Source organism: Mus pahari, chromosome X (genome assembly GCF_900095145.1).
Source record: "Mus pahari chromosome X, PAHARI_EIJ_v1.1, whole genome shotgun sequence".
Classification (NCBI taxonomy): Eukaryota; Metazoa; Chordata; class Mammalia; order Rodentia; family Muridae; genus Mus; species Mus pahari.
In genome coordinates, this window is record NC_034613.1 from 3,291,055 (window position 1) to 3,313,258 (window position 22,204).

Genomic DNA, 22,204 nt, shown 5'->3' on the forward strand with positions numbered 1-22,204 from the left:
GCTTATTGAATGTATTTTGGAAGCGCTATCCTTAAGTCCTTGCTCTTACACCTAAAGCAATGTCAGTATGGACGAGAGTTTGTGTTCCATGTTTTGCTGTGCTTCCAGCACAATTTTTGAGGTCCCATTACTCTGAAGTTTGGAGGACTTTCCCAGGAGACTCATTTCTTAGAAAAAAAGGATGATTTTCTATGTATAATTAGACTTTTATTTTTGCTCTGTTATCATTTGGTACAACAAACAAAATATTAAATACTTGCTGTTTTGCTCTCTTGGGGAACATTGTAAAATGCAGAAAAATTGGAGCATCCGCCCTGAGAGTGTGTGAGAAGAGGCTTGAGGACTACCTAGTATATATTATATATTGCATATTATATATTATATGTAATTATATATGTTATATATAATTAGGCCATATACATCAAATGACAGTTTCTTGAAAGAGTACTGCCCTTTAAGTGGATATTCTTGCCCATTCTAGGCAATCCAAATAGCAAATATACCTTGTTTCTGACTACTGGAGAATTCTCATGCAATTAGAGGAACCTGGGCTAAAAGCATATGTTTTCATTTATTCAAGCAAACAGTCAAATGTATATATACCGAGCATTAGATGATGCACTTTGAAAAATAAATTAGATATAATAGCTGACCTCACAGAGCACCATGAAACATAGGAGTAAAAGCAAGTTCCTACAATGCCATGCCATTCCAAGGAGATGGGTTAGGTTCTTTAGGGCAAAAGAAACACTTTCTTTGGATCATGCTGTTACAGTTTGCCTCAGTTTGAGACTCTGTTCCTTACTGACTTTTATGGAAAGTATATTGTTCTGCCTACGATAACCTTCTAGGGATGACTTAATGTTTGAACAGTTTTTATATTCTCTTCCTGAGAATTTATCAGCAAGAATTGTTATGGTCTTGAATGTTGTGCTGTTTTAGAAGAACCACACCAGGCTAAACAGTTCCACATGAGGTTTATTGGGAGAGGGAAGGGCAAGGTGGCAAGGGAAAGAGAAGGGGGGGAGAGAGAGAGATCGGGGGGGGGTGTCTTTCTTTATATGTGGATGATGGTGTAAACACAGGTAAAGGTGGGAGGTGAGCCAAGTGGATTCTGGGAATATTGTGGCTGTTGCCTTGGCAAAAAGTCTGCGAGTCCTGTCTATGTGATGTCACCGGTTTGGGGGGTCCTGATACCAACAAGAATAATACAGAACAGTATTTCATTCTATTTTTAAACTAACATTCTAGTAGATTCTCTTATTGTTACTTGAATATTAAGCTAATTTAAAAATGATACAAGAAGTTGGAGAGGCCTCTTTCAGAGGACCCAAGTTCAATTTCCAACATCTACATGTCAGCTTACAACCATCAATAACTATGTCTCAGGAGATCTGATACCTTCTTTTGGTCTCCACAGCCACAGCTTGCGCATGATGCATAGACATACATGTAGGAAAACCACCCATACACATGTGTCTTAGTTAGGGTCTTACTGCTGTGAACAGACACCATGACCAAGGGAACTCTCATAAGGATAACATTTAATTGGGGCTGGTTTATACGTTCAGAGATTCAGTTCAGTGTCATCAAAGTGGGTGCATAGCAGTGGACAGGCATGATGCAGGAAGAACTGAGAGATCTACATCTTCATCTGATGTCCACTAGCTGACTACTCACTTCCAGGCAGCTAGGATGGGTGTCTTAAAGTCCATGCCCACAGTGACACACCTACTCCAACAAGACCACACCTACTCCAACAAGGCCATACTTTCAAATAGTGCCACTCCCTGGACCAAGCATATACAAACTACTGCAACATGCAAATAGAGAAATAAGCAAACATATGAATAAATACCCTTAAAAATGAATTGAGATATGTTTTCAAGGAGCCAGTGAGCAAACAAGAACAGATACATAAGTAATATTATAACGTATGTAAATTATATAATTATATGTGATCTACTTGTGAACTGAAATATTTGAGGCTTAAGAAAGACATCTGGGTACACATGATTGCAAGTAAAGGGAAATAGGCTTGCCACGAAACCTAATGGGCCAATTTTGATAACTAGAACCACCCCCTGAAAAAAAAAACGAGATCTGACTCTTGCACGTTGTCCTCTGGCCTCTACATACATTCCAAGGCATTGCCACCCCCTACATACATATATAGAATGAAAAATAAGTACTTAAAAAATTAAATAAATGTATTTTGTCTTATATGTAAACAATAATTGAAGATAATTTATCTAAAGCAGATATGGGAGCATTCTGATTATCAGGGACAAAAGTGGTTTTTTTTACAAATTTTATTTTATTTTTTACTTATTTACTTTACATTCCATTCACTGCCCCCTTCCAGTTACTCCCTTCCACAATCCTTCTGCCATCCTCCCTCCCCTTCTCCTCTGAGTGGGTTAGAGCCTCCTGGGTATCCCCCCACACTGATACTTCAAGTCTCTGTGAGGCTAGGTCCTTCCTCTCTTACTGAGGTCAGACAAGGCAGTCCAACTAGAACATCCCATATGAGAGGCTCCACCCAGCAGCTGATTCAGATAGATGCAGACACCCACAGCCAAGCAGTGGATGGAGCTTGGCGACTCTCGTGGAAGAATAGGAGGAAGGATTGTAGCCCCAAAAGGAATAGAAACCCCACAGAAAGACCAATAGAGTAAGCTAACCTGGACACTTGGGGCTCTCAGAATCTGAACCACCAACCAAAGAACATACACGGGCTGGACCTAGGCTTCCCCACACTTATGTAGCAGATGTACAGCTTGGTCTTCATGTAGGTCCTGAACAACTGGAGCGGTGACTATCCCAAAAAGTTGTTTGTTTTGTTTTGTTTTTATGTTATCTTCCCTATGGAACAGGACAGCTAGCTTTGCACAGCTGTCCTGTGCAAATCTGGGCTGGTAGGAAGCTTCCCATAACCTTTCCATAGAGATACTTCTAGTAACCCATTGGCCAGAACCTAGTTCTGTGGCTCTATGAGTTGCAAGAGAGCATAAGGGAATAAGAAATGCCACATGACAGTTACCTTCTTTATTCCTGGCCATTTACTTGTAGTTTTTGTAATTGTCTCATGTACTGATTCTATATGTACACTCATTTTCTTTCCTAAACCATGTTCCCAGAAGGCACAAAGAAATTTGTGATTTAAAGTTTGAACACAATAGAGGGGACCTAGGATGCAGGTGGTCTACCTAAGAAGAGCTTGCAGGAAACACCAGTGAAAGAATGTAGACCATGACGCAAAAGAGACAGGGAAGAGGATTAAAAAGATAGGTTAATGGGAAGGTTATTACTGTAGACCACTAGGGTTCAGTTCTACTGGGGAAGCAACAAGAACTCCATATAACAGTCCTTAGGAGTACCCCTCAAAGAACTGGGGAACCCACCAACCCTTTTGAAAAATTCACCCACTGAGAATTGACCCTCAAACATTTTGTGTTCAGTAACTTCTAGGTGCTCTGAACATAAGGAAGCAAACTCACCTAGAACCAGGTGACCTGATGACCCAGCATTTGAGGCAGAAAACTGAAAACCTGTCAACACTATCTACTGTGGCTGCAAATCAGCTAAGAGAAGACCCAGATGATACAAAGTGAAGCTTTCAATAGTGGCTACCACTGGGGGTCTTTTCTTTCCCAGATGGAGAACCAAATACTTGAAAGGGTTTGGAAAGACAGAAACTGCATTCAGAAATGAAAGGGGAGCACTTTACTATTGTGGCACTAGTCATCTCTCCAAATAAAATATTATTTAAGTTTATAAAAACCAGGAAGAGGACATCAAGTATGCATATTACATTCACATGCAGTTCCAAAGAATGGTGAGAAATTCAAATGACAGCTCAAAGGTAGCAATTTTTTTTGCCTACTTTCCCTCTGTTTCGTTCTACAGATACCTGCTTCCTGATGATAACAAAGCCACCAAGCACAAAACTGCAGTTGTAAGAAAGAGTGTCAATCCTCAGTGGAACCATACATTCATATTCAGTGGCCTGTATCCTCAGGATATAAAGAATGCTTGCCTAGAACTCACCATCTGGGACAAGGAAGCCTTTTCCAGCAACATTTTTCTAGGAGGTGTTCGCTTAAATTCTGGAAGTGGTAAGGACCTGGGTGCACTGGAGCTGGTGTATGTCTAGGAATGAGCAATGGTATGGTTACTACTGGCGTGAATGTGTGGTCGATTGTTATGTAGTTTGAGCTACAACTAACTCCTAAAGTAATCATGAATGTGTTTCTATGGTAACCTTGTATCCTTAGGCTGTAAGTTGAAAAAGTGTTGTATTTACATTTGGTCCCTTCATATAAAAACCTTCAATACATTCATGTAAGTGAATTTCAAGTACTCTTTTGGTTCTCACCTCAGGTTTTGCTCAGAAAAGATCTCCAAGACAACACAGACTTTGATAGGAAAGGAGGGACTCCTAAGACCACCGTTACTACAACTTCTTTTCACTGTCTAGTACTTCAACTGAACTCTGATCAAGTTGAATGGAAACTGAATTTTCTCTACAAACAATACCTAATGTTGTTCAGATGAGCAATTTGTCTTAGCTTGCTTTCTGTTGCTATGATGAAGACAATGACCAAAAACAACTTGGGGAGGAAAGGGTTATTTCACCTCACAAATTACAAACCACCATGAAGGGCAATCAGGGCAGGAACTGAAGGCAGAAACCTAGAGGCAGAAACTGAAGCAGAGCCTTTGGGATACGGGGAGGAAAGGTGTGCTGTTTACTTGCTAGTTCAGTTTGCTTCTTATATAACCCAGGACTGCCTATAGACTGCCCAGGGGCCAATCAGAGCAGTGAATTTTTTCAATGACCCAAAAGTGTGTCCCACAATAAAAACACATGACTCATAAAATATAACTCGGTGGGGAGACATATTGCAGTGGTCAAATGCTTTAGCACTAAGGGTGCACTATGCAGTCACCTCAAATCTCTTTATCCATCTTAGGTCAGCCATATACCATGGCATCACTTGGGCTGAGAAAGACTCCATTTATGTGAAAGCATTTTTTTTGTACATTAAGGAATGTAGGTATACATATGTCAGTAAAATCGAAATCTCCAGGGTCAGAAAAGTAGATGTGGTAGAAATAGAGATCCTTATATTTGAACTCACGTTAACTTGGTTTAGATGAACCAGTTTTCTGCCAAGATATCAAGGTAGGGTAGAAATGAGATATCAAAAGCCATTCTGATTTCTCTGCACACCCTAAGCAGAAGGAAGTCATGGGGGCTTCAAAACACTGATTCAATTTAGCACCTCACTACATTTGGGATCTGAAAAGAGGCCAAGAGGATTTCTACTTAGAACTTCCCCTCAGAGATCGTTCCTTGCCTTCTGGAGGTCCACTCCCTTAGGTGAAATGTTGCCCTTTCCTTTTCCTTCTTCAGGCATGAGCCACGGGAAGGCTGTGGACTGGATGGACTCTCATGGGGAAGAACAACGCCTTTGGCAAAAGATGGCTGACAACCCTGGGACATCTGTAGAGGGAGTTCTCATGCTCCGTTCCAGCATGGCGAAATGTAGGCTCTGAGGGTTCTCCCAAAACGACATCGCTGGTGAAAGGACTGGGACTGAATTCACCGAAGAATATTAGGTCATAATGGGGAACACGTCAGTACTGTGGAAAAAAAAATCGGATTTTTTGCTGATTGTCAAAACAAACAAACAAACAAACACCAAACCCATATCTTTTTATATGTTCACCTACGCAGGCTTCCCTTATTAGTCAATAGGAAGTGTACCACACCATCTTTCCAACAATCAAACTGTGCAAAGACTCATAGGCTCCATATTGATAGAAACGTTACAAGCTTATTAGAAAATACTGTTTAGATTGGGGCTCCCCATGCTTTTCCCAACTGAGTTACTTAAGATTTATTGAGTTTGAGAAGAGAAGGGAACATTAAGATGGTAGAGTGCTTGAATGACCTGTGATGTGAAGAAGGCAAGCTGGGGATGGTTTGGAGGATGGGGTAGAATGCTGTTATAGTGGCAAGCTTCAGGATGGAGATGGGAATTTTTCAGGACATACTGGTTGGACTATGGTAACTACAGAATTCATCATGAAATTCAGCTTCCTTTTCAAGGTAAAGATAGCTAAATGATTACATGTGATCTCTCTGTCTTTCTGTCTTGCTCTCTTTCTAACACAGACACACACACACACACACATACACACACACACACACCACAGATATTAGCATATGTGATGAAAAACTGGAAGATAGGGTCATAGGTTACCTTGATGATTATCTAGCAATTTGAGAACTCTGTTATAAGAAAGTACAAAATATATATTTTGTCAAATATTTTTAAGCTATTCAGTAAATGGAAATAATAAATAAGGGCCAGTCAATTCATATCTCTACATTTTGTTAACACTGAGGCTAGTTAACGGAAAAGGGAGATACTGTGCTGTCCTTCTGTGCTGCTGTAGGAGAGTCAGGAACTCTATGTTCTCTCTTTCACTTTCACTTTCCCCTGGTTCTTATTATTTTCTTCCACTATTATAATAGCAAGTGACAAACCACTCCAAAAGTCAATGACTTAAAATGAAAACTAATTTTCTCATGCCTACGAAATTTGCCTAGGAAAGCTCTGCTTCCTAATTACAAGCCTGGGGATCTAAGATCTAAACCAGATGCTTCTCTCTCATCATCATTAGACCAGAAGAACAGCCTGAGTGTGGTGGTGACAGAAGTATAATTGGATAGGTCTCACTGCTCAAGCACCTAAGTGTGGTATGCTTCATTGGTCAAAAGGAAGCCATATTGCTAAGTCCAAAGTTTAAGAAGGAAATGTGCCTTGCTAACAGTGATGCCATGACACGAAGGAGAATGGTAGAAAGGATGCTGAAACAGGCCAGTAGTGAACCATTTTAAGTCCTGGCACTTTGATGCCAAACCTAAACTACCAAATTTTAGATGAAAAGTCAATTAAAGCCAGAAGGGATGCTAAGCCTGGTTGTTTGTGGTTGTTCAATTTGTGAGTTCCAACCCTGTGGTCCAAAGAGCTGAGTTGACTTGTCCAAGGTCATATAGAGGCTATGACTGAATCTGGACTTAATCCATAGGTAATTTTGTCATGACTCTATGCTTATCAAGGTTGATAGAAGATCATATGTCAAAGAAAGTAGATCAGAGTCTGATTATTTAAACCTAAACATACATGGTCTATGCCAGATGTCATGGGTTGCACTTGTAGCCCAGGCACGTTGGAAGTGGAGGTAGGAGGGGCAGGAGTTCAAGGTGAGCTTTTGCTACATAGAGAATTTAAAGCTATTCTGGGCTATATAGCCAGACTCTATCTTAATGGCACCCCATGCAGAAAAAAAATTCATTATCCAGATATGTTCTGAAGTCAGAATCAATTCCCCGTAGCTCATTTTTTAATTTGAATTGCATGTAAACCCTTTAAAATACAACAAATGAATGTTAGTCATTGGAAGATGGAAAGCATGTTCAGGCTCATTCTCCATAGTTGTTACATATTTTTAGATATCTTTTTGAAATTTGGAAACTGATTTAAGAATGCATTTAATGTTCTTCATAGTAAGGAAATACACAAACCAATCTAACTGGGTGTTTCTATAAAACAAAACCCACAAAGACAAAAGACATATTTAAAAAACTTTACTCTAGTTCTTCATGTAAATAAAAGGTAAACATTTTCAGCTCACTATCTTTTTCTAAATGTGTGTGCAAAATACAAATACGATGTGTTAGTATATACCTGGAATCTAGCATTTAGGAGACTAATTCTGGAGGACCACAAGTTCAGCATCAGCCTAGACTATAATGAGACTCGCTGGCAAAAGTAAAATAGTGTATGAAGAGTATAGAATTCAAGTGCCTAAAGACTATGGAGTGGGTTTGCCCATCACTTCCATGTGAAAGTATACTTACTGTCAGTGTTAGTCTTTTCTATGACTTATAGAAATCCACTGAATATGTTCAATCAGTGTTATCAGATGCCACAGGAAATATGGCTAAGCCATCTATGCTTAATAGCTTCTTTCAACAGACTTTTCTTTTTAATTATATATGGGGGCGTCTGGGAATATATATGTATTTTATTTGGTACAGATATCAATCACCCAGCCATCCACTTACATATATTTACTCTATAGAGGTAGATATGTATATGAGGAATGAGCACATAGATGCCTGTATTTCTGAAAGATCAGAAACAAAGCAAAATCAATAAAAAGATGTGTGAAATTCACACACTCCAGACTTTTTCTGTTTCTAGTTATTACTTGCTCCTTCTTTTCTGACTCTGATAATTCTCAGCATAACTGTTAACACCTATTCTTTGGAGTTCTTTCTCCTTGTTTCTATACTACTTTCATGATAATATACGCTTACAACTTCAAACTTGCATATCCAATGAAGATTTACTTCTCAGCCCTAGACACTGGAAATAATCTATCAATCCAGTATAAGTTATTCCTGTCACAGCATAGGATAAAGCTGAAAAATCACGGGGAATAACATATAGGTCACAGATATCTGTTCTGTAGGATGCCTTGCAAGCCTTGTGCAACCAAAAGACCCACTATGACTTTAAGACTAAATTTAAATAGCAGTTGATGCTGATCACCAATCCAAGCTTGCAAACTTCCAAAAGACACTATCTGACACATGAGCTTACTTCCAAAATGATCTGTGTTACCACCTCTTTCCTCAATAAAACGCTAATATTTTCCTTTGTTCTCTGGACACATCAGAGACTTCTCAGTCTGATGATGTATCTGATTATATACCCACTGGTATCATTCTATCTTTTCACTCTGCTTCATGTAGGATTTCCTTTCTCAAGGATTTATTCCTATAATTTTATTTAGTGATGATAACCCGAATCCAACTGCCAGTATGACACCTCCGTCCAGGTACTTTCTTTGAAACTATATTCAAATTAAGCATTCTGTTATCATTCTTGTTCTGGAGTCTTGTTCTAGCCCATTCTACCTCAGTACTTAGAGCATCTGTCCTCTAACAAGTGACAGCAAACAGGCCGATTGCTGATTTTTATTACTTGCTTTTCCTTCACCCTGAGGCAATGTCAAAGAATCCTAAGTCTACTTAAGTTTCCTTATCCCCACGATATCACACAAGTCCAAACTAACATTACTGCTTTTCATGACTATTTCAGCAAGTCTTTTAACATTAATCATTTAAAATTATGTATTTTTATTCATTGCGTGCATATATGATGCGTGTGTTACATGCACATGTAAGCCAGAGAACAGTTCTGTGGAGTCAGTTCTCTCTTTCTGCTTTACAGGGACTCTGGGGATTGAACCTAGGTAGTTGGTGTTGTACTGAAAGTATGTTAGGAAATGAGATATTGCTCTGGCTGTTATCTTTACAGCCCTTCTTCTGTATCATTCCAATATCCACCATATAAGATTCATCCCAAAATAGTATCTTAAATGTCCAAATATACAGAAAAATTGAAAGAACTTTACAGGAAACACTATTGTATCCATGACCTAGCATTAACACATGACTGTACTTTCCTGTCATTATAGAGATTATACCTGACCATCCTGAGTGATCTATACAACTTTCCATGGGCTTTCAACTGAAATGAAAATAAAACACAAAGTATATGGCCCTGCCTAAGAAGGCCACTGCCTTTTCCCCAGGCTGTGCCTCCTCTCCCTGTCCTCCCTTCCTCTTTAGCCCCCTTGTGTACTCTTGTCTTCATCTCCATAAATAATCCCAGTCTTGAATGCTACTTCCTCAGGAAAACCTTCTTGATCCTGTTCTCAAGCTGGCCTTTATTTCCCCTCCACTGCACCTATCACAATTACAATAAATTATTCATGCAATAAATCTGATGCCTATGTCTGCTACCTTCCCTTTATGTATGGTTCATAAGGGCTGGGGCAACACATGTTCGCAGCTCTATCCCCGGTGCTTGGCTAAAAGTAGCTGATCCAAACTATTTGTGAAATAAGTCCAAAGAGAACAAAAATAACATCACAAAACCTTAAATTAGCAATTAGCAAGCACCTTTTTCTTTTCCGTTAATTTATTTACTTACTTTACATCCCCATCACATTTTTTTTAAAACCACCATTTCAAAGTGAGTGTGAGAAGGAGCAAATGGAGCAAGGGTGGTTAGGGACCTGTATAATTAGGGGTTTGGGTCACTGACTGCATGAAATGGGAACTACTGAGAATTCTGGGCTGAAGAAAGACAAAACAGCATGTATTTTAACAGCATCCCTCTGACTGCTGTATCCTGTATTTGGGGAAGAGATAGCAACTTACAGCACTCAGGCCATTTTCTCCTACAAGTAACAAAATAACAATCTAAAGGCTATAGAATGATGTAACCGGCCTGTCACTCAAAAGCCTAGAAGGGGGGCTTTTACACAGCTGTGTTCTCAGGCTAGCTATACGCTGGATTAAGACTAGTGATGCTTCATCACTGTTAGAGGCACAATGCTTATGGTTAGTAGGGTATCTGGGTGAAAGTTGTGGTAGAGAGAGAATGTTGGCAAACTATCTAAAAGTAAATGGCAGATAGTACCTAAGTTGGTGAACTGTGTCAATGCTTATTAGGAAATCTGTAGATACTAAAGAAAAAACTTAAAATATCCTATGTGATTATTTATTGTTAGTCAATGCATCAATAAATACTTTCATAAACATTAAAAAGGTTCACCATAGATATGCCAACTAAATTAATTTGATTATATATATATATATATATATATATATATATATATATATATATGACTTCTAAATGTGCATAGTTTTTAATTTAAAAATAAATCAACCATATGTAATATCATAGAAACAACCCTAGTAGTTGATCCCAGCATATCAGCTTTTCAGTAGAACAAAAGACAACATTGCCTGGAATATTTTACTCCTTATTTTAATATTTCAGTTTATGAGTTTCCCATGAGTAAACTAAAAACAAGTAATGTGTAAAGAGACATATAATCTTAAGTGCCTGATTTTATCTTCGAATGCATAAATAGCACTTGCAACAGATGAACAGAATCAGATCTCATTGTGCTCATCTTGTATCATCACTGAATTTACTCATTAGGATATAGATTTTTCAAGGGCACAAAAATTATGCCAGTTTGGAACACCCTATACCCCCTTTTCATTAAAAGGTTACTAATACATGACTAATGATAATTAAGTACTTAAGTAAGTAACAGATGAATTACACTCATCTGATTCACAGTAATGGTAGTCATATGGTCCTTTGATACTTCAAGATTTATATTTAATTGGAAAAGAGAAAGCCATAAAAAGAATAACAGTAAGCCTTACTTATAATGTTGGTAGAAATACCAAGTCCAAGAATCCTTTGAAACTGAAAATCTGTAGCTGTTGTGACCAGTGTTGGGTTTCGTTTTGTTTTTTTTCCATGAAATATACCACACTGATCTGAACACTGCCATTAGAGATTAGTAGGACATTTCCTGCTACAATATTGTCATTTATGGCATTTGAACTAAGAAAAGAAACAGCATGGACAATTTTATTGTAAATGAAACTTTTATTACCTTGATATAATTGTCCTTTTGGAGGCTTCCTGCCTGACTGCTCACCCCGGCCTAATCCTGGAAGCTTCTAGCCTCTGTACAGTCTAATCTAGGCTAAGAATGTTTTCAGCCTCCGAGACTCACTGCTTATTGAGCTCACCCTTTCTAGAATTTTCTGAATTCTAACTGGCTGATTCAACTCAGCTGTTCTGGCTTAAATTCCTCTCCAAGCAGACTGACAGAATCTGACTTCTCTTAGATTCTCACTGAATTGCTCTGCTTGGCCTCAAACTAACTCTGGCAATGTGTTCTAATCTTCTGACTCCTTCTTATTCTCTGGCTTCAACTGCCTCTGCTGACCTGCACTGATCTGCATGAACTCATGAACAAACTCAACTCCACTGCACTCACTCACTGCTCTGACTCCCAACTCACCCACATACTTATTCACCCCCACTTCACTGCACTCAACTGATCTCTCTCTCTCTCTCTCTCTCTCTCTCTCGCTCTCTCGCACTCTCTTGCTCTCTCTCTGGCTCTTGCTCTCTCGCTCTCTTGCTCTCGCTCTTGCTCTCGCTCTCTCTCTCTCTCTTTCTCCTGTTCTTAAGTAGCTTTTCCAAGGAAAATTGGGTGTATCATATCAGTGACTCATTTTGTTAAATATTTCTCTGATCCATCACTTTGTATGCCCCTCAGTTAGTCATTGTTTGGAATAAAGGTGTGTACTAAAGGATGCCAGGCAGAGGGGTTAAAGGTGTGTACTAAGGTTGTATCTGAATTCCAGCCAGATCACACTGACCTAGAAAGTCTTTGAATGTGATCAGTGCAGCCATGGTGCTGGATTAAAATTCCTCTACAATATATACTGGAAAATTAGAAATGTTGTGCTATATTAAAAATTCGGAAAGTTATCTGAAGTATGAAATGAATATCATGATTCCATAATGTTGCTCCAAACATACTAACATTGCTCCAAAAATCTCCAGAAATTCTCATGATAATTTTCATCAAACTGTTTGTGTTATTCCACTACAAAAGAGTTGTAATTTGAGAGATGCTATATTTAGAAAACAGACCCCACCACCTCCTCCTAAACATCTTACACCCTTCCCAAACAGCATACCCAATGGATTCCAAGTGTTCAAACTCATGAACCTACGGGGTCCTGTCCCATTCAAATACAGCACCATACAAAGAGGATAAGGTGGAAAAGGTTAGCCCTGGTCTCAGAAGTCCTTAGTTCAAATATGGAATACATGCCAATCATCTTAAGTAATTTATCCCAAATAGGCCTTGGTCTCTGACTCTAAAACGGACATAACTGATCTACCTTACAATAACTGTGATACTGGGCCTGTGTGATGGCTCAGGAAATACAAGTAATTAACCCTGAAAGCATGATGACATAATTCTATCCCCAGAACTCATAGTGAAAAGAAAGCAATTACTCCCAAGGTTTATCCTTTACCCTTCATGTGTATACTATGATACATTCATGTATACACATATGAAAAAATATTTGAAAAAAATGAAGATACCTGGTGAATTAATGTACATAAATATGGCTGGCAAAAATTTAAACTACTATGAAAAACTGAGTTAACTTAGATAACACTTTAACTCCTTTTCCTTAGATGCTGGTTTGGATATTAAACATTCTATATACAATAAAGTGCCCCCCCCCCAGTATATGAAATATGTTCTAAAATATACTTATTGTGAGAAATACTATAAATTATTTAAATTATTATAGGTCCCCCAAAAGGCCATGTGTTAATGCTTAATCAGTATTGGTGTGTAGTAAAAAGTTTTAAAGGTATAGCATCATGTGACCTTCAGGTTACCAGGTCCATGCCCTTGAAGGGGCTATTGGGATCCTGGACCCCTTCCCATTCCACCTATCCAAGCTATAAAGGAAATAGTTTTTCATACTCTTTTTGCCAAGACTTTTTCTGGCCCGCCACTAGAGAACCAAAAACAATGAGGTCAACAAACCATGGATTAAAACCTCAAGTATTTGTGACAGAAATAGAATGCTGATATGTGTGATAGTTTTCCTCAGGCCAGGATTTCATGTTTCAACTGATTGGATGATGAATATTGCAGAACATGTTTAAATATGCTGAAGATAAACATCTATGGTCAGGTTTTGTTTATCTGCTCAAATTGAGTAACATGCTAGCAACCCAATAACCCACCTTTGCTAACCCTACTACCTTACCTCAGATCTTCTCCTCGACTATAAACTGTCTTCTGCCATCGCTCATCCATATCCTCCATGCCATATGGAGGAAACCTGCCTTTCTCACAGGAAGAGTTTTCATGATCATGCTTTTAATATGCATAAACAAATTTACCACTCTGTCAAAACACACTCCATGGAAGCACAAGCTAATGTGTCGCTGTGAGTAAGGCATACTATTTCAAATATTATCAGTTGCACTTCATTTACTTTACTACAATTCATCAACTTATCCTAGAGAAGAATCCTTAGGAAGGTGAAATTGAGTACTTATTTGATATAGGCCAAAATGCTCACATTTTTTTATCCAGTATTTTAACACAGAAGAAAGTTCTGAGGCCAGAATTAATGCACATAATTAAAGCAAAGTTTAAATCACGGAATCTGGTAGCAGATCAGAGAACTAGACTTGTGTTTAAATCGAAAGGATACATTGTTATCCCTATGTTAAATATACTTCTGCCCAAAAGGGAATCATATTATACATGCCACATAGTACTTAACAAATTTTAATTTTGACATTATAAACTTCAAACTTACTGGTGAGAATGCATAGGGATTGACAAAGCCCAACAAAGAGACTTGATTTTCATATCTTTTAGAAAAAAAGGAAGGAAGGAAAGGAGCCTCTATATCACAAAGTGATGGAGTACTAGAATGATTAATCTGACCTAATCACAAAGGTCAGTTACTCAGAGCTGGAGGTATTATTAAGAATTGTGGATATCTTTTCTTCTCATAAGTAGATATAATAGAGGTATTGATTGTCAGTTGACATGGAGAAAGGGACATCTAGATTTGGGTAGAGTACACACAGCAGTTAAGGAAACCCCTTCATTGATTTTTTTTTCACATGGGTTTCTGGAAATAACATTATTTCATTTCAACTCTTCCCTGCCGCCTCAGAAACCACGCTAACATTATTTACTTGCAAAACATCTGAATGAGCAGGCAAGTTACCTTGGCACCTTCCCAAGGTGCTAGAGACATTCTTTGGAAATAAGATGAGGTGGGGAACTGCTCTCAGGAAGAGTATGTTATTAACAGGGGGAAAAGGCTGCTTGAGTATATAGATGAGGCAGAGATTCTGTCCCTGGAGAGCTTTCTAAGGGACAGTTTCCTGAGACAAGGGGGTTGTTTTGCTGAATATGGCACACCAGTTTGGGTCAGAAACAAACTGCTAAGAACTAAGGGGAAATGAAAAGTTAAGTTGCCTTCCCCTGAGGCTTCCTTTGTATCTCTTCCATCAGTAAAGTATGCCTGGATATAAATGTCATACAAATATTTAAGGAGGATATCAAAGCCATAAAGTGGTGGAGCACAGCTGTAACCCTATCGACTCAGGATGCCAAGGCAGGAGGATCACAATTTTGGGGCTAGCCTGGGCAACTTAGGAAGCTCTTGTCTCCAAAGAAAAAGTTTCTTTAAAGACTTGAGCTGGAGCTCAATGTTAGACCACTTACCTCACTTGTGTGAGACCCTGAGTTCAGTCAGTCTCAGCATTAAAATTAAATTGATCTGAGAAATATACTATCAGCTCAAGTATTAACCCAGCTCTGTGACTGTACTGGGCCTCCAGTTCCTTAGGTAGGCATTGTATTGCTGAGCAAGCCAAGGTTTTATCTGGGAACCTATAAATGAGTCTAGGGATTTGGTGAATTACACAAGGAAAGCACATTTTGAATGTCTCACGAACATGGATGAATCATTGTGTTACACAATGAGGCCTATTCAGGAAAGATAAAAGGGGCAATTTTCCCAAAATTCTGTTATCAAATCATCTATACACATGTCCATTCACTTGTGCCAACATAGTCTCCTAGCTTATTTTTCTTATAAGAAGTTGGCCTATTTTGCTTGTTTCTAGTGAATAGATTTTATTGCTTAGAGAAAAATTTGGTTTATAGAAAACCTGAACAGAAGCTACAGAGAGTTTTGATATACTATTTATCTCCACAGTTCCTCCTAATTAACCCCTTGATGCAGTGGAACACATTTACTTTAGAACTGATAATACAATATTTGGACATTATTTTTAACTTAAGGTGATACTTTATACTGCTTGTTTTGATAAATACAGAAACATAATGAAGGTTCTTTACAGACTTGCTGCTTTTGCTTAGCAATATGCATTTAAGGTCCTTTCATGTCTTTTGTGGTGATACTTCAGTGTTTTCTGTAGTAAGTGCACTTAATATGATATTAGTCCTCTTCACAAAATTTTCAGTGATGTGTGTGTACGCGTGTGTTCGTTTTGAAGTATAAGGCAATAAAAGTATAGAACACTGAGAAATCAATGTTTTAATCTCAAGAGATAATAAAGTCTTCTTTCATTTGGCTATTTTGTTGTTGTTGGCTACAAAGTTCCTGTTTTCTTACCACAACATGTTAAGTACAAAATTGGTAACAATATTTAAATGTTTAACATGTTAGCTTCTAACCTTCTGAATGGAATATTTATGGGAGACTAAAGCTATATGCCATCCTGCACCTGATGCAAAGTGTAATGTATTGCTCATTAAATTCACTTTCCCAATATCTCTACCATGTTGTCTTCACATTCTTCTGAGCTCTAGGAGATAAGATTGTATGTCCTTGGAGATTGATTATGTGCTGTCTCGTCTTCCTGTTTTTACACTTGTTTGTCTCTGAAGATATGGGCATTTGCAGAGCTGACGTAGACTAGATAAATGTGTAGTTTCCATTTGAAAGGTAAAAGTGGTGCAGGACAATTCTCTGCTCTGAGCTATTGCATCCGTCCCTCACTTTGTTCTTGGCTCACTTGTCTCCCACATCTGTACCCTGGCACTGGCATTCACTTTGGCCTCCCCTTAATGAATTAAAATTCAACCTATATATAAAAATAGTCAAAGTCTTAAAAAAATAGAATGGGTGATATAGTCCTAATGTTGGAAAGTGGAGACATGTTATTTTCCCTATTATGTGAATGTACTACATACTTAAACTCAAAGAACACCTTACATACCTCTGGCCAAGGAACTTATTTCACAGTGAAGAATGTGCACCTCTGGGTTCATGCAATGAAATTGATTAGTTTTACCAAGTCTCATCAATCATCTCAAAATAGTTGGTTTGATGTTTAAAGTTCAGTTGCAGAATCAGCTAATGCATAATATTTAGTGAGGATGAAGAAATGGCGTCATGATATAGTGTGTGATTTAAAGTGTGTGTGTGTGTGTGTGTGTGTGTGTGTGAGAGAGAGAGAGAGAGAGAGAGAGAGAGATGTCTCTCAGAATGCCAAAAGGCATGGGTGAAGGAACTATCTCCTCTTACTTTTAAACCTAGTTGTCCACTAAAGAAAAGTCCTTTACTTATTTCTATAATGTTTACTTCATAGTCTTTACTTCAATAGGTTTATGTATTCTGGTACCTAAAGAAGGGAGGCTGGCATAAGAATCAGTCAGTATGTTATCACCTTTGAAGCTGATAAGGCCTCTTGCTGATTTATGAATTCCTCATATCACTCAACTTATTTGGGTTGAAAAGGAGGTGGGGTGATTTTTGAAAGAAAATTGGGTTGTTCACACACAGGGTTACAAGAGAAGCAGGTCTTTAGGCCAGGGAATTTCCTATGGATAACTCTTATTGGCACTATGATAATACTGACCAGTGGAAACTACAAGGAAACAATTAAAATTAATATAGGACCACTAAGGAAGCACATCTTCCAGAAGCTGAAGTTTGGATTAATCATCTGGATGGAGTGGTCAATCTAGGTGAAGTGCTGGGAAAGATTGGAAAGATTTAACGAGAACCTGAGTGATATCATCAACTCAGATCTTGGGACTAGACCCAAGTGGAACGGGGCCCATAAATACTACACTAATTGGCTTTTTCTTCCAGCCACATTGTTTCCTCGTACAGTGAGAAAGGGTGGTAGCTAAGGTTTTAGACTTGATATGGGGTTCTGACAAAACTGATATTGACCTACCCTGACAATAGTCATGGGACAAAACATTTTCTTAAGGTGAAAGATGATAAATTGAACTTTATGAGCCATATGGTCTTGGCCACAATGACTCCTCTCTGTTCTTCTAGTATTTAAACAGCCATAAACAATATGTGAAAGAATGTGTGTGGCTGTGTCCCAACTAAAACATAAACAAGAACAGATGGCTAGCCTGTGGTAGAAGCCACAAACATTTGCTGGACTCTTTAAAACTCTCCAAACATTCTGCTCTGCTCCTTTTCTTACACTCGGGGTTTTGGTTGGTTTGGAACAGTTTCAACCAACAGCAAGAGCTCAGAGGACAGGAAGAGAAAGGGCTTGTGACTTCTACTAAAACTATACATACAGTTCTTTCTACGTTCCCATAGTCACACACTGTTCAAGCCTAGGATAGATGTTTCTTGTTGCTGTCAAATTTGAATGCCTCAAAATTTCTTACTGAGTTCTTTTTCCCCATGCCCACACCATTACAAAATACTACTTTTATGATACTTTCCTTAATTCCCATTGGAGTCTGTTATGTTTCCCACCAGAATCTTGACTGAGAATGATGTTATTTTGTTTGCTTTTGTTTTTTGTTGTTGTTGTTGTTGTTGTTTTGTTTTGGGGTTTTTTTGTTGTTGTTTTTTGTTTGGTTTTGTTTTCGAGACAGGGTTTCTCTGTGTAGCCCTGGCTGTCCTGCAACTCACTTTGTAGACCAGGCTGACCTTGAACTCAGAAATTCGCCTGCCTCTGCCTCCTGAGTGCTGAGATTAGAGGCGTGCACCACCACTGCCCAGCCAGAGAATGATGTTGTTATTTTGAAGATCCTGTTACTTCAAAGATGTTAAAACCAGAAAAGAAATATGTACCTTGGGATTGGTAAACTATACTGGCTTGTAATACATGCCTGATGAATGAATGATCAATGAGTTTTAGCAGTCAGTGGTTCCTTGTGATGTTATCAATTTATGTGTTGTAATGGACCAGAAAAATCAGAATCAACACTGTTCCTCTCTTACTTTTTTTGTCAGTATTCAAGATCTTTATTTAATGGTAAGAGCAACCATGAGTGAGAATTGTTTCCTTAGTTCTAAATACCAAGGTCAGTGAAGACAACATGGTCATGAAATCACATGTGGCCTTAGGATCACATTGCTGGCAGTGGGTGAAAGAAGGTGAGGGGACAGCACAACAGAGGAACAAAGGGGAGGCAAAGGAAAAAGCTGGCAGCCTGTGAAATTCCATCTGAAAGAGCTAGGACTACAGCAGAGAACAGGGAAGAGTATATCAAAAAAACATATACAAAGACTTAAAATGGACAACTAGGGATTCTAAATTTTATTTTTGCCTTGTTTCTGAAATCTAACAAAAGAGATCATAGGACTCCTAGCTGTTATAACACAAACAGAAACATTATATATAATTATATCATTTCCCCATTCTTGCCCTCAATCATTATGTTTTTTTAAATTTTTACTGATGATACAGGTCTCTTATTCAAATGAGGGTTTGTGTTTGGACCAATCCAAAGAATGTTTTGCACCAGTTAAAACCAAGCCTCTCAAGTAAATGTAGGCTTATATTTAAACCAATCAAAGCACTTAATTTTACCCAAGTCATACTAGCCTTACTGAGCAAATAAAGAATTGTGTATGTAACAACCAGAAGAGTTTCCTTTTTATCACTATGAAAAGCATTTTATGTAAATGAAAGCTTGTATTTCGACAAACCATTCCACTCAATTTTAAACAATGCATAATTGCACTAATATATGAAGGACTATATTTGTACCATCAGAGCATTCTCTATTTTATCACTGAAGAATGCATTTAATGCAAATGAAGTATTGTGTTTGGACCACTCACATTACTCATGTTTTTACCAATCACAAAATGCCTACTATGCAAATGAAGGACAATGTTTTCACCAATCACAAGATTCTCTTGCTTTCACTGGTTACATAGGCATCTTTTTCACATGAAAGTTTGTGTTTGCACCAATCCAAAGAGTGCTTTATCCCAGTTAAAACCAAGATTATTATGCAAATGAAAAACTATATTTAAACCAACTAAAACACTTATTTTTAGACAAGTCACAACAGTCTCACTATGCAAATGAAGGACTGTGTATATATCAATCAGAGAATTCTCCATTTTATCACTGTCAGAAGTAAGCATTTTATACAAATGAAAGCTTTTTTTGACCAATCAGAGAACTCAGTTTTAAACCAGTCAAAATTGCCTTACTATGCAACTGGGAACTGTGTTTTCATGAATTATGGTAATCTCTGTTTAAACAAAGGCAGAAATGACAAATTTATGCAAATAAAGGCTTATATTTGGACCAAGCACCGCACTATCTTTTATACCCCTCATAAGAGGACTAATTATGCAAATGAAAGAGCGAGTATTAACTAATCATAGCTTTCTCCATTATATCACTATCTGAAATATATATATATTTGCAAATTATTTTGGACAAATCACAAATGAAGGTTTGTATTTAAAAAAATTATACCACTTTTTCAAAATCTATCACAAAACTCATTTGCAAATGAAGGATCATGTTTCCACTAATCACAGCACTTATGCAAATGAAGGTTTGTGATGGCACCAGGTAGAAGAATGTATACCTACTACTATAAGATTCTCTTGCTAATGAAGGCTTTTGGTCGAAAAAACTATAATACAGTCACAATTTCATTACTATACAAATGAAGCACTGAGTTACAACAAATTTTTTACTTTAAAAGATGACATAGGCATTCTATTCAAATGAATGTTTATATTTGAACCAATACAAAAAGTGGTTTGTACCAGTTAAATCCAAATACAATTGAAGGTTTATTTTAAAACCAAACAAAGTACATATTTTTAGCTAAGTCACAATAGTCTTAACTATGCAAATGAGGAACTGTGTTTGAACAATCTCAGTACTCTCCATTTAATCACTGTCATGATTAGACATTTTATGAAAATTAAGGCTTGTACTGGGACCAATTATATTTCTCACTTTTAAACCTCTCATAGGAGCCCTATTATGCAAATTAAGGACTGTGTTTAACACTGACACGTGATCTTATGGAAATGAGGTTTCTATTTGGACCAAGATGAGGAGTATAAGATTAGTATAAACAAACTTCTTATGCAAATGAAGCCTTGTGCTTGAACCAATTCAGGCCCTCACTCTTCCAGCAGTCATAGTAATCCTAGTATGCAAATGAAGGACTATATTTTCCATGTGGTCAATGACAGAGTGCTCATTTTATGCAAATGAAGTCTTGAGTTTGTTCCAATCAAACACTCACTATTATATCAGTCACAAAACCACATCTATGCAAATGAGACTGTTTTAACCAATCATTTCATTATTCACTTTTTATGTTGACTAAGACTTCTAATGTAAATTAAGGTTTCTGTACCAATCAGAAGAATATAAATTTTGAATTTGTAACAATAAGCCTCTCAAGCAGATGAAGGCTTATGTGTGAACCAATCAGAGCCATTACCTTTATATTAGTAACGATAGATCTTTTATGAAAATAAAGAAATGTTTTTGTACCAATCACAGCATTGCACATTTTACAGTTGACATATGAACTTTATGTAAATTTAGATTTGTGTTTGGACCAATCACAGCACTGTATCATTTTTAGCAGTCTTCTTTGGATCAATTACAGCTTATATTTGGTGTAAATGAAGGTTTATATTGAAACCACTTACAGCACTATCACTTTTTTACCATTCAGTTTTCTACTTATTCTTGGAATAAAATCTTATGTAAACAAAAGCTTCTCTTCTAAGCAACAATATCAATCGTTATTATAGCAGTCACAATAGCTTTTCTATGCGTAAAAAAGTACTGTGTTTGGTAATGATAGCATTATTCATTTTTACAACTGCCATAGGAATCTCATGCAAATGACAATTTGTGTTTGAACAAAGCACAACATTGTCCATTTTGAATTATCTGGTTTGTACCATTAGAATAAATCTCTCATGCAAATGAAGATTTGTACTTGCACTAATACGAGTAGTTCCCCTTTTGTATCAGTTACAGAAACCCCTTTTTTAAAATTATTTTATTATTATTTTCTTTATTTAGATTTCAAATGCTATCCCGAAAGTTCCCAATACCCCCCCACCCCTGCTCCCCTAACCACCCACTACCACTACTTGGCCCAGGCGTTCCCTTGTGCTGGGTCATATACAGTTTGCAAGACCAAGGGGCCACACATCCCAGTGATGGCCGATTAGGCCATCTTCTGCTACATATGCAGCTAGAGACACAAGCTCAGGGGGTATTGGTTAGTTTATATTGTTGTTCCACCTATGGGGTAGCAGCCCCCTTCAGCTCCTTGAGTACTTTCTCTAGCTCCTCCATTGGGGACCCTGTGTTCCATCCAATAGCTGGCTGTGAGCATCCACTTCGGTGTTTGCCAGGCTCTGGGATAGCCTCAC

At 37.8% G+C, this 22,204-nt stretch overlaps 1 protein-coding gene across 1 annotated transcript in view; it reads left to right on the top strand.

Annotated features, from left to right (window-relative positions):
• Sytl5 (synaptotagmin like 5) overlaps positions 1–6,116 on the top strand; it is a 90,863-nt gene extending 84,747 nt beyond the window's left edge. Inside the window, exons 16-17 of the mRNA XM_021188426.2 lie at positions 3,910–4,118; positions 5,420–6,116. Of these exons, the coding sequence (XP_021044085.1) occupies positions 3,910–4,118; positions 5,420–5,562 (352 nt within the window). The 3' untranslated portion in view covers positions 5,563–6,116. The remainder of the gene's footprint in view (positions 1–3,909; positions 4,119–5,419) is intronic.
• The last annotated feature ends 16,088 nt before the right edge of the window (positions 6,117–22,204 follow it).